The following is a 15,159-nucleotide window of genomic DNA, read 5'->3' as shown; positions in this document are numbered from 1 at the left end:
TACTGATTATTTATAGAGAATGAATTTAACCAATTTATAGCACAGTTCGAACCTACTTCTTGTAGCAGGGTAAGGCTAATAGTATAATACTCTGTTGGGACCATAGAGCTATATTAACTATAGCGCTAACTTGCGTTTTGAAGCCTTCCTGGGCGCAGACATGTTTGATGTGTTTCGTGAATTCGGAATTTTAAGAGAACACACATTGCCCCGATTATTTTACATTCGGCGTGTGCGCTTACGTACGCAATCTGTCCACTCGCGTACGTCCGCGCTACAAAAACCGTAACTTCGACTTGACTGCCTTACTAAAAAAAGTAAACGCGCCTCCTTTTAATCATGACGCACATGACGCTCGCAGTTTGTGCGCTGATCAGCAGATTGTGCGTTCACATTTACTGCATTTTTTGCTTCCATGGCACATGGAAAAAAGAACAAACGCACTATCATGCAAATAGCCGTACAATTGCCGTACAAAATTTCAAGCTTTTGTATTGGTTTGTACATAAACATGGATGCGCCCACACGGCTTTGAAACCTTAGTGCGTGTATAACGGGGTGCACTGTTAATGCACTAGTCAATATAGCTCTATGGTTGGGACATACATGTTACAGATGTACACCTGGCGTGAGTGCATTTTGGCGACCCCCAACATTGGTCATCCGCTGAGCGTTTATCGGGTGTTGGTTGAATCGCGGTGACAATACTGTTCAGACCAATAACCGAGTTGTTGGGCTTGGCTAGGGTCGCTAAAACCACTAAAACATACTCCTGTAGTAGAGAACCTTTTCGCTGTGACACACACTCTATATGTACATACTTAGGTTGCAATTTGAGTGCACTATTACTACTTTTTGCATTTATAAAAAAAAATGAACAAAAATGAAACAAAGTCAAACAGTGACTATGCCAGGAAGTCAATATGCAATGTCAACAATAGATTGTGCTGTACTTGTCTGTAGAAAAAATTTGATAAATTGCACATACATTGTTGTACATGTAGGTAAATCATTGACAAAGGATAATGATCAATATGTATGTACTTTGAACTGTAATTACACACACAACATGTGTTGCAGTATGCATTTACAACCACAGTGTTAGAATCATTGTGTACATGAACAACTGACTTTTGATGTTGTGCCAATATTATTATACTTTGGACCAAAAACTTTTTTCGCCAGTGAACTTGAACTGATAAATACATGGGTCATGAACGTAGCTTTAAAATAGAGACAATTTTGTTGCAAAGGGTTTTAAAGATAGTCCTTGCCGCAAGACTTCTGGTTGGTGGTTACAGGATGGTTTTTTGAAACTAATTTATTAGCACAATGAACAAACAAACTTATGTACAAACAATATTAGAACGAAAGCTGCCATCCCTGAAACAGAAAACCATTGCCCCTACAATTGTGCAAACTGTTAGCTCCATGCAAGTCATGTGATCAAGGTCATCATATCACATGACCAAGGCCACAGCATCATCATCACAAGCTTAATACAACACAAACCATGTGTGGCCTTGACCTTCACTGGATGCATACATGTAGTCTTGACCCTTGACCTTAACATATGGTTTGAGTGTCAATAACAACAAACAGGCCAATGGCAACAACTTAACAATTTGCTATTTTTAGCACTGTACACAGACATAGGTAATGTATAAATCACCCATACAAACCAGCAGTTTAATCAACAGTACAGTGTACATACATGTATACCAGTAGTGTTCACACTTAATAGAGGCCCCTTGGCCAAATGCCAGTTGAAAAACCAAGGACCACGGTCAAAATTTCAGTGTTAAAAAGCATCCCTGTTTCATTTGAAATACGTGTTACGACAAGTGCAAAGCTGACGGGACTCGTGAAATGAAAAATTAATTGGTAATGCCATGGAGGAAGGCATGCTGGCCACTTAATTAAGGGCACACCCTGCATCCGTTTTATACAATAAATTTACAAGAACACAATGTTAAGTTTCAGATTCATCAACTCGTCTCAAGATGAATCTTATCAGGTTTTTTTTTTTCAATTGAGCTGGGCACATCTATTAAGCGATCACATCTATTAAGTATTGCATATCAGTGAGTCAGGATAAATTGCAATCAGCTTTCAAATTCATAAATGATCAGTCATGGTGATAAATAAACCGCAAGTACGCTGAGAGTAGTACTACAAACATAAACCCTGGAACCAATCAATTTATTCACACAGATGCAAATGTAAAGTGTACATAATGCACTGTGTTTAGATGACTATATTATTGATTGTCCATTTGTTTACACTACATGTGTACAGGATACGTGTACAAACTATCACACAGACAACATAAATCGTGACAATTGCAATTGTATTGTATTGGATAATATATTAATATTGGATTGTTCCAACTGAATGGTTCTATTGCATCACACACAAAATAACAAAGGAAAACAAACAACAAACCTTAAACTACATACAAACACTTCTGCTTTAAATACACACACGATACTTGATTACTGGTCATTTACTCAAGTAATGCATTTACGACCCTTCCATGTTGCATAATACCAGGCATGTGAGTAACTAGATCCATCAAAGAAGAGGAAAAGCGAAAACTGGGCAAGAAAAAAAGAGGAAAAGATAATATTCCTATTCTTTTTGTACACAGAAAGTGAAGAAAAAGAGAGGAAAATCAAAACCCCCAAAAAGCGAATCTCTCAAGCCAGATTAAATAGTAACAACAAAATATAAACATTTTGAAGGTAAGGTATACAGGGATGGTAATCAATCAAATTAATGGCAATAAAAACATGTACAAACATGCACTTAGTTAGAAATGCAGCAGTTTTCAATAGTATTGAAAACATTTTGAGAATTAAAACGCTTCCTAAACAATGTAATACAGACCATAGGGGTATTGTGAAGGGCAAGCCGAGGGCTCAATTTCTCTAAAGCATAAAGATTATTTTTAAGATGAGTTTTGAGTTGTCATTGTCACATGTGATATTACACTTTTCGTAGCTCTTTGTAAAATCATGGACTATTTCTACCTCCATGGTGAAATCCAGAGTCGGCATGGGTTGTTCACAGCCTTGTACAATTACAAGGCTGCACACATGTACATGCCTGTCTGTGAATGTTATGGTAACGAAATCCAAGTCAATTGTAACCAAATTACCACACAGTCCCTGTTGGGTGTCAATGGATTGAAGCAATACATAACACCATTGTATTCAATCTAGGAGCAAAAGGTCCCACACTCAGCAGGCTAGAAATCTCTCCCAATGCCATGATGAAGTTGTTAATCAGAGTTAGCATGTTGAACCACAGAGGAACTTTCTGTTTGTTATTAAAACAAGGTCACTAGAAAACAAAAATCTACTTCAATTTTATTCCAGTTTAAGGAACTGGACACTGGTATTAATTACTCAAAATAATTTTTTGCAATTTTTTTTTTTATTGAGCAATGGAGAGCTTTTGAATATAAAACATTGTGAGAAGCGGCTCCCTCTGGAGTACAAACGTAATTTAGTTTTTGAGAAAGAGGTGATTTCTTACTCAAATATTAAAAGGCTTCAGACAGGACTGAAGGCTTCAAGCAGCATCTGAAAGAATCCTATAGGCCTGAACTATTTAATATTTGAGTAAGAAATTACCTTTTTCTCAAAATCTACGTTATTTTGTACACTTCAGTGGGAGACGTAATATCAACAGCTCTCCATTGCTTGTTACCAAGTAATTTTTTATGCTAACAATTATTTTGAGTAGTTAAATTTCACCAATAGTGTCCAGTGTCATTAAAGGATTTGTGAATGGGCGACATGTATTTGTGAGCAAAACAACCATTCCTGGAAAACGAAGGCAGAAGCTGCCACAAATACAACTGGGATAACAACTGATATAAATAAGCTTCACACTTGCAGTAGAGAGGAACGAGGAGCATTTGCAGCTTTTCTGCATAACACCCACACAAGCTTGTTTCCAGTGAATACATACTTTAGCTTAGTGATTGAAAGTCAACCCTTTGACTAGCAAGTCATTGACTGCGATTGAGAATACTACACCGCCCACATAGAGTGGGAATAAATTAAAGTAATTGCATCTTCTACTTGACAGGAATAAAGGCCAGCCAAGGGGCCCCTAAGAAACCAGAACAATGAGAAAGAGGAAATTCCGAGAATTAAAGGGCTAGCTGTGTCAACCAACAGCAAATTCAGAATGTGCGTAGGCCTAAATATTCAAAGGGGTGCAGTGCAGTGCCTTCAGATTTGGCCCTTTAGGCTAGGCCTATTACAAAACGTTTGTTATGTAGGCCCAATGAATTTATTGTTGAAAAGAATCAGATTCAAATCATGAATGTCCCCTAAAATTGTATGGCTTTTGTGTAAGCCCATGACAAAGCACAGTCCATTATTTTAAAGAACCATATTTTTGACTCCACAAAATGGCTGAGACCGTGTGTTCCGCTTGGAGTGAAACAAGAGGCAAGTTTATGATTATTCTAATGCTGCTCACTAATAACAACACACTGTAGGCTATGAACAACTCTTAAAACTCTTAAAGGATTTGGGTACTTTTAGATTAACATTAAACTTACACGGTTTGAAGATAATGATACATGTAGTAGAAAGCTTCCCTTAAAATATTACTTACTGAGGTGCTGTAGTTTTCGAGTCAAACAAGTCACAGACAAAAAGTATTAGGGGCAACATTTGATCAATTTGACATAATTCCCACCATGTTCCAACCAACCATAGTCAAAGAAAGTCCTGAATAAATAATTTCCTGTACAATCACTTCCTACATTTCCTTTGGGAGACCCCCACCACTTGATGACCTTTATTTGTGGCTTTTCAAACGAAACAAAATTTCTGTTCGCCACTATTTTCCCCGGCATTGCCACTGAATGACTGAGAAAGAAATAATAAATAATAATAATAATAATAACACAGCATTTATAAAGGCGCGCTAAATCTGGTGAAAAACCATTCCAAGGCGCCAGTCAAGATGGAAAGAAGGAAAATTCTCAAGTGTTGGGGAAAGCAAGTGTGAACAGGTGTGTCTTAAGTTGATGCTGAAAGATGGAGATGTCATGGATTTTCTTGAGGTTTTCAGGGAGTGAATTCCAGAGCCTGGGTGCTGTAATGGAAAACCCCCTGTCCCAGTAGCTGGCTAGACGAGACCGGGGAACAAGGAGCATGTTGCTGGTGAATCTAAGACCTGGCCTTGTAGTACAGGGAGTCAACATGTTTTGAATATAGAGTGGGGCTGAACCTTGGAGTGCCTTGAAAGTGAGAATGATTATTTTGAATTTGATGCGTTGTTTGATGGGAAGCCAAATACATCAGTTTTGTAAATCATCCATGTTGATTTGTACAGAAATGAGTGTACACATGGGCCTTTAAAACTAAATGCAAAAACAAAATGCCCATGGCTCTCGGAACCGTTTGTATCTTTTTTTTTTTTAGTGGTATATAAAATACAAATATACAAATAACCTTTGAAATTTTGTATTCAAAAGGTGGTACTGTAGAGTTTTTTAAATATTGCTGAAAATCTTGTATAGACCGTATTGAATATGACGTCATTGCTCTAATACTAATAACTGACCTACAAGATGGCGTCTGTGTGCGAGTGCGTACGTGTGTGCGTGCATGTGCCGCAGAAATCAAACCGGGAATGTTGCGTGCTGCGTGCTTCAATGATGTATGCGTTTGGACGCGCATATGGTTTGCCCTACAAGATGGCGACTTTTCATAGCAAAAAGGGGTTATTCAATAGGGTCCATTTAAGCATCTGAAAGCGCACAACTTGTGCGGCAGGGTTGTTTTTTCTTCCATTATTCTCTCGCAACTTGGAATCGTGATCAATTGAGCTCAAATTTTCACAAGTTTGTAAAATTACAAAAGAGTGTATGTATTGCCACAGACACTACCCATTATGCCAGGGCCCAGATTCTGACCACAGGACTAGAATATTGCTCATGCATGTCATAGAGCATAGACTAAGGACCAAATCATTGCTCTATGCATGGAGCATAGCATGGAATGACTCACTTAGCTTTGAGAATGCAGGAAAGGATTCTATTCATTACAAACTCCCACTAGAGTGCTACACAGACTAAAGGGCTTAATTCATTGAGACTGTGTTACATCCTAGATGTCTTATGTCTACGCCCACTCACAGACAAACCCTCTACACAACAACTACACACACTTGGAGAACTCACTGCTGATAAAAGGCCAAAGAGAAGAAATACCATTTGATCGTCCCCTCCCTCATCCTTTTTTGAGATCGCATATTATTTGTTACTATTTTATATTTCACTCTTTTTTTTCTTCAAAATCAAAGTGACAAATTTTCTGGAAGAACTTGTAACTACATCAAGTTTGGTGGTGACTCCAAACTGAAGAATTGGTGGCCAATTTGAATTAAAATGCTTGGTAGCCACCTTTGAAAGACATTTTAAAAATGTATAATAAAAAGGCCCTCATCCTCCTCTTATTAGAAAAAAAAACCGGACGATCCAGTGGTACTTTTTTACTTGGCCTTACATTCTTGATGTCTTCGCCCACTCACAAACAAATCCTACACAACAACGAACTCGATGCTGATATAATAATAATACTCTGCAGAACAAATTGAAAATGTTACACCTGAACGATCACATGGAGGTGTTTCCTCAATTCAAATAATTGGACAGGATCTGATTGCTCAGTGATCAGACAGAGTTCCACTTGGCTAATTTACCATGGCGTGTAACGTGGAAAAAATAAATCAGGGTTTGTAATCGAATGCCACTGTCAGTCAAAGTATTATTTTTGATGAAATCAAAACTGAAAAATTAAAATTAAGAACAATGTTTTTCTTGTACAACTCATTGGTGTAAACCCCTTAATTACAAACATAAATCAACTTGGTAAGCTGATCCCGTAGGTACATTTTTTTTTACCCGTTTTTTTTATACTATTGTACAGTGCATCCTTTATTCGAACAAAACTTTATAGTTTGTTTTTACCCTAAACCAGTTACACCAAAGTTAAGCAACTCAGTACATGTACTTTCCTGAGTATTAATTGTAAAAAACAAAATCCTCAGGCAGATCACTCGGGTGGGATTTGAACCCACAACTTCTGCCTACAGATTTTTTTTACACAGAACACAGGGAAGGACTAGTACAAAAAATAGACTGCTTCATATACACATTGGTGTGCTTTAGTGTAAAGCCCGGTTCATACTTTCTGCGAATGCGAAGCGAATTTGACGTAAATCTGACGTAACCCTCCTTTCGCAGCAATATCTGCAAGTGAGTTAAGCAAAGTTGAACTGCTGCGAATTATTAGCAGGAAGTATGAACCGGGCTTTAGGGCACCAAAGAAAATCATATTATTATTTCCTGATGCAAAATTAACACAAATGAAACCTTGTAATGTGAATAGTTGCCTTGATTTGGTTGAAGACAACATTGATAAAAAACCTCCCATCAATATCCTGTCTAAGGAAAGGAAATGCCACTACAACATGCAGGCCTGACAAGATACATACATGTACATATTTCATATTTGACCAAATCATTTCAACATCTGAAGGGATCTCCAACAAAGAAGACAATGAATCTCTTTATCTGATTATCCTTGACTGGGAGATTAAATAAGGGGATTAAATCTGAGCCACACAATGGATCTTATCAGGGCACCCTGCTCAAATTCCACCAATCACTTAGTTGGTAAACATAAACAAATTGCTAAGCAAAAAATAACTGATTTACGAAATCAAGGCTTGGTATTTGCATGGAGGTGGCATTTGCAATCATCTCTTGCCTGTAGTTTGCTGAACAATCCTTGCAGAGTAGGTCATTATCTTTAAAATGCACCGAACATGAAGCAGGTAAACCAGGGCTCGGCTAGCCCAGCGTACATTGTCTAGTTAAAACTACTATGGGCTAGTAACCAACTTGCCCCTGTGGGCTACTAAAAACCGTGCAACCTACTTGTTTAAAATGCTCATGAATATTTCTTCCATTTAGATATGAATATTTACGCTATTTTGCGGCAGAAAAACAACAGTGAGTACCGAGCAGAAAATTGTATTTTTTGACGATGTTTTTTAATTTCACTCAACAAAAAGGAAATACAAGCATTATGAATGTATATTGAGTAGGGTGGGGAAAGCTTTAGGTGTACAGTACACAGGAAACTTCAGTTCTGGCTGGCTAACGGTCGTAAAACTTTCACCCAACAACGCTGATTTGAAAAACATATAGCGTTAAGGAGGCCATATAAGGCTCACAGGGGAGCCTTATAGTTTCTAGAAGTAGGAATTATGCGCTTACGTCAAGCGGATAGTGTAGTTATTGAGAAATGAGTAAAACAAGTTACACACCAAATTTTTGTCTCAGGAGCTGAAAATTATTTGTGCATGTACATGTAAAAAGTATTTTCTTAACTTGGTTTTACTCATTTCTCACAAACTATAGCACTGTATATTTGGTTTGCGGTAACACCATGTGTGTATCTACTTGCTGTTAATAAGCAGGACAGTTCTTTTCAGAACTGAGAAGTCTCCCAAACCTCCGATTATCTACTCCACGGCAGTAGAATAAAGCAAGACAGTTCCCTAAGAACAACTCTACCTGGCAAGTAGATACACACATGGTGTTACCGCAAACCAAATATACATTGATACCTCACCATGCAATGCCTCAAATCCTATAAACTATAGCACCTCAGCAACTATCATTTTCAGGTAAGCTTTCTACTATCATTATCTCCAAACGGTGTAAGTTTAAGGTAAATCTGTGTACATTGTGTTTTGTGTTACAAAAAGTACCCAAATTTAAAACTACAAAAAAAAAATCAAATTCTTATGACCTTGATCGATTATGAATGGTGAAAAAGAATCATTGTCATTTTAAAGTTTGAAACATGTTGTGGTTATAAATGCAGAAGAACTAGCTTGTATCCATTCAATATTTAAAAAAATCTCCCTCAATCTAGTTCATGGGCCTAGATAGGGACAACATATAAATAATAAAAAGGCAATATGGAGTTTTAAAAACTATGCAATATAATTTTGTAACAATCATCATAGTAAAAAAAAATACAAAAACATGCACCGTTAAATGCAGGCAGGTAGGTACAAACGTGGAGGAAAGTTAAGGGAAATATCTGTATACGACCACCATTTTATTTATCAGTCATTATGAATTAGTTTCTTTACTTCTGACTGAGATTGCTGAAAGGATTTAGACTAAAGTTTAGATTTTATAAAACAAAACAGTACCACAAAATTAAAACTTGTTTACAAATACATGTAGGCCTACCTGTTCTGTAAAAAAAACTATAAAGAACCCGACAAACAACCTCCCATCCCAGGCAAACAGTTTAGACTCACAAGACAAGAGTAACAACAGAATTATTAAAAGAATAGTTTATTTAATTAAAACTAAACAGCATCAATTCTCGTTCTTTGAGTTGACTTACCAACGGATGACCAGTTGAGTTTACACCCTAAAAAAAAACCCAAGTAAACATTTTTGGGAGGCACAGACCATAAAGAGCAAAAAGACAAGGCATAGCCAAAAAAGAAAGAAACAAAGTCACTGCAGCAGACCCCTCCTGGCCTGGCCCCTCAGACCATGGAGGAAGAAAATAGAGACCAACCCTTCCTCACCAATCACGCACCCAGGCCGTGAGACAAAAAGTGACCGCAAAAGGTACAGAATAAACAACGGACAAATTGTGTGCGGATAATACATGTCAACGAACTTTCATTTTTTTTACCAGTACAAAATTATCTCGACACATAAATTTTAAGCAAAACTAAAATTGCAACTTCTCTGTAACATAAATCACAACACTGGTACAAATACAACTTTCCAACAAACACATATGACCGTTTACCTTCCTATCCAAAGATACAATTTGCTGTTGAACGGGTCTTAAAATGGGGAAATACCTCGCCGATTTCGCCCATAGTACTTGACGGCAGATTAATCATCGCTGAAAAACGAATGGGACTGGCTGAAAGAAATGACGTCATTTAAAATGAAATAACCTTAAAATAATTCAGTGTTTTTTTACAAACACATAGATAAAAATACATGTATTTGTTCTAATAAATAAACTTGTCATTAAATAAAATATTTATTTATTCTAATTTTATTATAATATTTTTAAAAGTTATAATATTTAAAAGTTTATTATTGAAAGTAGTTATTGTAAGTTCATCCAGGGTCATTGCATTCCACATCTGCTAGTGCTAGCGACAAGACGGCGGTAGACATGGTGAATGTAAACAACAGCAGAGAGAGACAGGTGGCCTGCTTTACTAGTAAAGTTGTTGGAAATTTCTTTAATTTATTAACCATTGTCGTTTGTAACTCAGTCTTTACATGCTTCGATTGAGTTAGATTTTTTGCGTAAATACTGTCGAAAATCGAAGAAACATTACTTTTTAAACTTACTCCTGTTTACTGTCACATTATTGTTGTTTTTTTCCATTCTTCAGACAACAGTCTTGTTGACGGTGTTGACTGTTGTAAGCTTTGTAGTTGCCAGTCGGATGGTATTGGTACCGCTACGGTTTACAGGTATATGCAACCTTTGCTGCAGTCTAAGCCTCTTTGACCTATATGATCTAAAATAAGTAGTAGTACTAATATTAATAAGAGAGCGTTGAGAATAAATATCCAGATCTGATTCTGCATCATGGATGACCTCAGGGATCCGCAGTCCTTTGGCGTCTTCTTCAGCAATCTTGAAGATGACATTCCCAAGATGGAGATTGTGGCCATGATCATCTCCTTGATCTTCCAAGCGACTGGAATCCGCGTTCAAGAAAACGACTTCAGCATGAGGCATTCTAAGCCATCTAGATGTAACATTGCTAATGTCAATCTTCATGACCTTGAACTCCAGCGACGTACTGTTAAGGCGTTACAGCAGCTGAGTAATCATTACATCCCTAAGGGGTTGGTGAAGAGCGGCCGGACTCTAAGAGTCGACTACTTTCAGTCTAACAATCTTCCAAGAGCTCCGATGAGCCAACCGTCAAAGAACCAGACTAATGAGAATACATGTTTAGTGAAGTATCAGCAGATGGGGAACGAGACGAGATCCTTGGAGTTCAAGAGAGGGGGGAACATCTTGGAGAAATACATGAGGAAAGTTCTGTCAAGATACGTTTGTGGCTTTTTGAACAGCGAGGGTGGACAACTCATGATTGGGGTAGATGATGAAGGTATTGTGGAAGAATTGTAAATTTTATTTAGGAATAAGTAACTACATCAATAGTATTAAATCCAATTGGAGACTTTTGGACAGTCCTTTTTCAGAGTTCTTGCCAGTATTGCCCGTGCTTAGACCTACACTCGCATTACTGAGCATGAACCATTCTCCGTTTACATCTTAGTTCGGGCCGTAATTTCAGGGACCTTAATACCGCCGCATTCTGCGCTAAGCAGATAGAGCCATTAACTCAGGGCCTGGTTTGAATAACTTGAGATTTTGTCAGACTGTGTCTGTGGATGAAAAGCAATCAAAGAAAATTTATATTTTAACCAAGGTCTTATGTTTTTAAATGTGTAAGCAAAAAACAAATATAGATTTTAGAAATATGAACTGAATATTTTATTTGGATTTCTCAACAAACACCCCGTTTTTTTTTTTTAATCTTTCAGCTGTTCAGTTTACAAACATTTACTGAGGTACAATTTGTAAAGTATCTTTGTGTTTTCCTCTTTAAGGTTTTGTGCAAGGTGTCCAGTGTAATCACAAGATTGAAGACAGTTTCCGCATCATGTTCGATCAATTAATTCATATGTTTGATCCACCCGTCTTGCCCCCAATGTATCGTCTGGACTTCATACCTGTTAGAGATGATAGAGGTTAGTAAAGGTCATGGGGTCATCTACAGGGGTCAATTTTATGAGCCGCTTATGGGAAGGGCCTAATTTCATAGAGCTGCTAAGCACAATAATTGGCTTAGCATGAAATTTTTATCTTGATAAAAAAAGGATTACAAACCAAATTTCCTCATGATTTTCAGGATAATAGTTATTTTTAGTACATTGTATTTACCAAAAGTGTCCAATGCCTTTCATTTACTCAGATAGAATGACTGATCTGAAGGTGGTTGCGATCGATGTTAAAGCAGGTCATTCAAACATGTTGTATGAGACACCGGAGGGAGAGGTGTTTATCCGACGAGATGGGAGTGTGCAAGGACCTCTAAGAGCCAAAGACGTTCAGGCATGGTGCCGTCTGGTTGGTACAAAATCTTCTCTCAAATAATAATAATGATGACACGACTTTTCGAATGCGCACTTTCTCTGATTAAGATTCAAAGGCACTGGTCTATGTCAATCAAAGAATTCTCAGATGTGTTCATATACCAATCTGAAAAGATCCGTTTTCAGAGAGTTTTGGGGGGAAGGTAACCATGAGCCATTTTTCTTAATTCTGTTTATCAATATTTTTGTTTCCAGAAAATAAGTGAGGAGAACCAAGACAAAGAGAGACTCCTCAAACACCAGATTGATGTTCTTGAGATGCGTCTTCAAAATGCAGAGTGGACGCAGGGTCAAGAAGTCCAGACTGAACAAATAGAGAGGTCACAGGGTCACCGAGGCCAGATAGAGAGGTCACAGGGTCACGGAGGCCAGACTGATGAAAAAATAGAGAGGTCACAGGGTCAAGGAGGCCAGACAGAACAATTAGAGATGTCAAAGGGTCAAGGAGGCCAGACAGAACAGTTAGAGATGTCAAAGGGTCAAGGAGGCCAGACTGAACAGACTCTACACAGATCTGTCCCTACAAACAGTCTAGGCGCTAGACTGTCGCCAACAATGTCATCACAGGTTGAACATTACAAGGGCCTTAAAAGAACCAACTCAAAATTTTGCGCTATTCTTTAACAAGAAATACAACCTCATCAGCTTTCAAAGAGCTACATGTACAGAACACACAAGACCTAATTAGTCTTTCAGTGCCTGCAAAGTTGTAAATGTTAGATCTATTTTTTGTATTCTGAAAGTGCAATTATTGTACATTTTTTACGTCATTAACTCGCCTTTGGGCTACTAAAAGCTGTGCAATCTACTTGTTTATAGTGAATATATTTCTACTTTTTTAAATGTGAAGTACATTTTTTGGTAATTTAAAATTATTTTTGAGTGTGTGAACGTTACTTCGTTAGAACATTTAACTGGTTGTGATTGCTACCATTAACTGACCATGACTTAGACGGAGAGAGAATTTAGTACAGTCCCTTGCTGTAGTGTCAATCATCCACTGCATGATTACCATTGTACACTGGGAACAAGACAAGGATAATAAAAGCAATAGTAAAGATAAACTGCATTAAAAACAATGGCAATGGACAAAACTACATATTTAATATACATGTACAATTTTTTTCTGAAACTGGTAAATCTGGTTATTTAATTTGATACTCCTACATAAATGTTTGTTATTATAATTGTTAAGTGTCATGTTTATATGAGGCAATTTACAGGCAACCAGTTTCAGGCTCAAAGAAAAAAATTCAAATGTTAATTTTACATAATTGTCTTGGGGACAGTAATAAATTCAACGTTTGTCACCGATTCATTTTCTGTCGCAGGACAATATTTTGAGTTCAACACGGCAAAAGTGCGATGTTTAGCGCAAGCCAAGATAGTATTAGAAAAAAGTCTCCTTCAACCTGCAGCACAGCTGGTTGCCTCCAAGTTGCCTGTAAAAATTGCCTCATGTGACGAAGCCTTAAAATTTACAAATGAATGCATATAGGCAGTAGATCGATTGAACGAGTGCTGTATTAGTTAGCACAATTTATATCAGTCTAGTCACTATCTGTTTTGGTAAAATGCAAACATTGTCCGCACGAAAAAATTTCCAGTACAAAAACAGAAATGAGTTGAGCTCGGTGCATACTTCCTGGAAGTGCGAATGCGATAATAATTTTGACGTCACAAATTTGCATAAATAAATTCACAACAGTTAAAACGTGTTCAACTCTTACCAAACATTTGCAGAGAAAACAGGGCCGTGGGACTTAAAAAAAATCGCTTAGCATTCGCATTCGCAGGAAGTATGAGCCGGGCTTTACTGCACTTGTTCAAATGGAACTATCTGAAATGGAAACTCATTGAACCTAAGCACTGACCAGGGTCCATTTTCAAGAGCTTCTTAAGCCTAAAAAAATTGCTAAGCAAAGGAAACCTTTGCTTACCAGAATACAGTTACCAGCCAAAGTACTGTGTCAGATATATACATCCTTTGACTGGTGTCCTGCTTATTTTGCTTAGCAGAAAATTCCCCTCGGCATTCTCTGCATAACAGACATGCAACTTTCTACTGTGCAAAAAAAAAAAGGAAATGGTCGATCACTTAAATTTTGTTCAGTGTTTTTCAGTTTTTCAGCACGGTTATGAACAGAAAAGGAGGAAATTAGCTAAAACGTTACATGTCAGGCTTAAAGGGAGGGTACATGTTTTTGGTAATTGTCAAAGACCAGTCTTCTCACTTGGTGTATCCCATCATAAGCATAAAATAACAAGCCTGTGAAAATTTTGGCTCAATTGGTTGAACTTGCGAGAAAATGATGAAAGAAAAAACACCCTTGTTAAAAATTTGTGTGCTTTTAGATAATAAAAGACTTCTAGCTAGAAATCTTTTATTATTTTAGTTACATTACTTCAGGTGGAGTCGTTTCCCACAATGTTTATATTATCAATAGCTCTCCAATGCTCGTTACCAAGTCAGTTTTTAAGTGAATATTTGTTTTGAGTAATTAAAAAACATGTATACTTCCCTTTAAGCAGCTCTCTGAAATTAGGCCCTGCAGAGTTGAACCTTTAGTCATTTTAGCACTTGATAAATAACCCAACCGAGAAAACCAAGTCCGTCAGCTTGTCAGGGAATTTTAGGTACCAGAATGTTTCAAATGGAAATAACCTATTATTCAGAATCACAGTGGATTATATTGAATGGTCAGAAAGTACAAGGGTTACTAAAAGGAGTTTTACAATTGAACATTTACCTTATGAAAAAGCAAATAATTGTTCTGGACATTTTTAAAATGAAGTCCCGCAAATGGCTTAGGCCCCTAATTATTCAACAAAATATAATTATCTGTTTTCCGTAGCAACAACACAAGATTAGAACTACAGTCCCA

General features: G+C 37.3%; 2 protein-coding genes across 3 annotated transcripts in view; one reads left to right on the top strand and one right to left on the bottom strand.

The window, feature by feature from the left end:
- Positions 1-9,987, bottom strand: part of LOC117301154 (phosphatidylinositol 4-kinase beta-like) — a 33,146-nt gene extending 23,159 nt beyond the window's left edge. For both annotated transcript variants that reach the window (XM_033785050.1, XM_033785051.1), the window contains exon 1: positions 9,885-9,987. The gene's annotated coding sequence lies outside the window, so the exon portion shown is untranslated. The remainder of the gene's footprint in view (positions 1-9,884) is intronic.
- A 690-nt stretch (positions 9,988-10,677) lies between these two features.
- On the top strand, positions 10,678-14,356 carry LOC117301153. The gene is made up of 4 exons (XM_033785049.1): positions 10,678-11,223; positions 11,729-11,869; positions 12,094-12,248; positions 12,470-14,356. The coding sequence occupies exons 1-4, from the start codon at positions 10,692-10,694 to the stop codon at positions 12,896-12,898; spliced, it is 1,257 nt and encodes a 418-aa protein (XP_033640940.1). The 5' UTR covers positions 10,678-10,691; the 3' UTR covers positions 12,899-14,356.
- Positions 14,357-15,159: the final 803 nt, after the last annotated feature.

The sequence above is a fragment of the Asterias rubens genome, chromosome 16 (genome assembly GCF_902459465.1).
Source record: "Asterias rubens chromosome 16, eAstRub1.3, whole genome shotgun sequence".
Classification (NCBI taxonomy): Eukaryota; Metazoa; Echinodermata; class Asteroidea; order Forcipulatida; family Asteriidae; genus Asterias; species Asterias rubens.
Note: the sequence above shows the minus strand (reverse complement) of the source record. Positions and strands in the feature narration are given on the sequence as shown.

Bases quoted from the DNA above. Each gene is read 5' to 3' on its own strand.
- LOC117301153 (XM_033785049.1), top strand. From the start codon at position 10,692: ATGGATGACCTCAGGGATCCGCAGTCCTTTGGCGTCTTCTTCAGCAAT. The intron at 11,224-11,728 runs GTATTGTGGAAG...TTCCTCTTTAAG, and splicing joins GATTGGGGTAGATGATGAAG to GTTTTGTGCAAGGTGTCCAG. The intron at 12,249-12,469 runs GTTGGTACAAAA...TTTTGTTTCCAG, and splicing joins TTCAGGCATGGTGCCGTCTG to AAAATAAGTGAGGAGAACCA.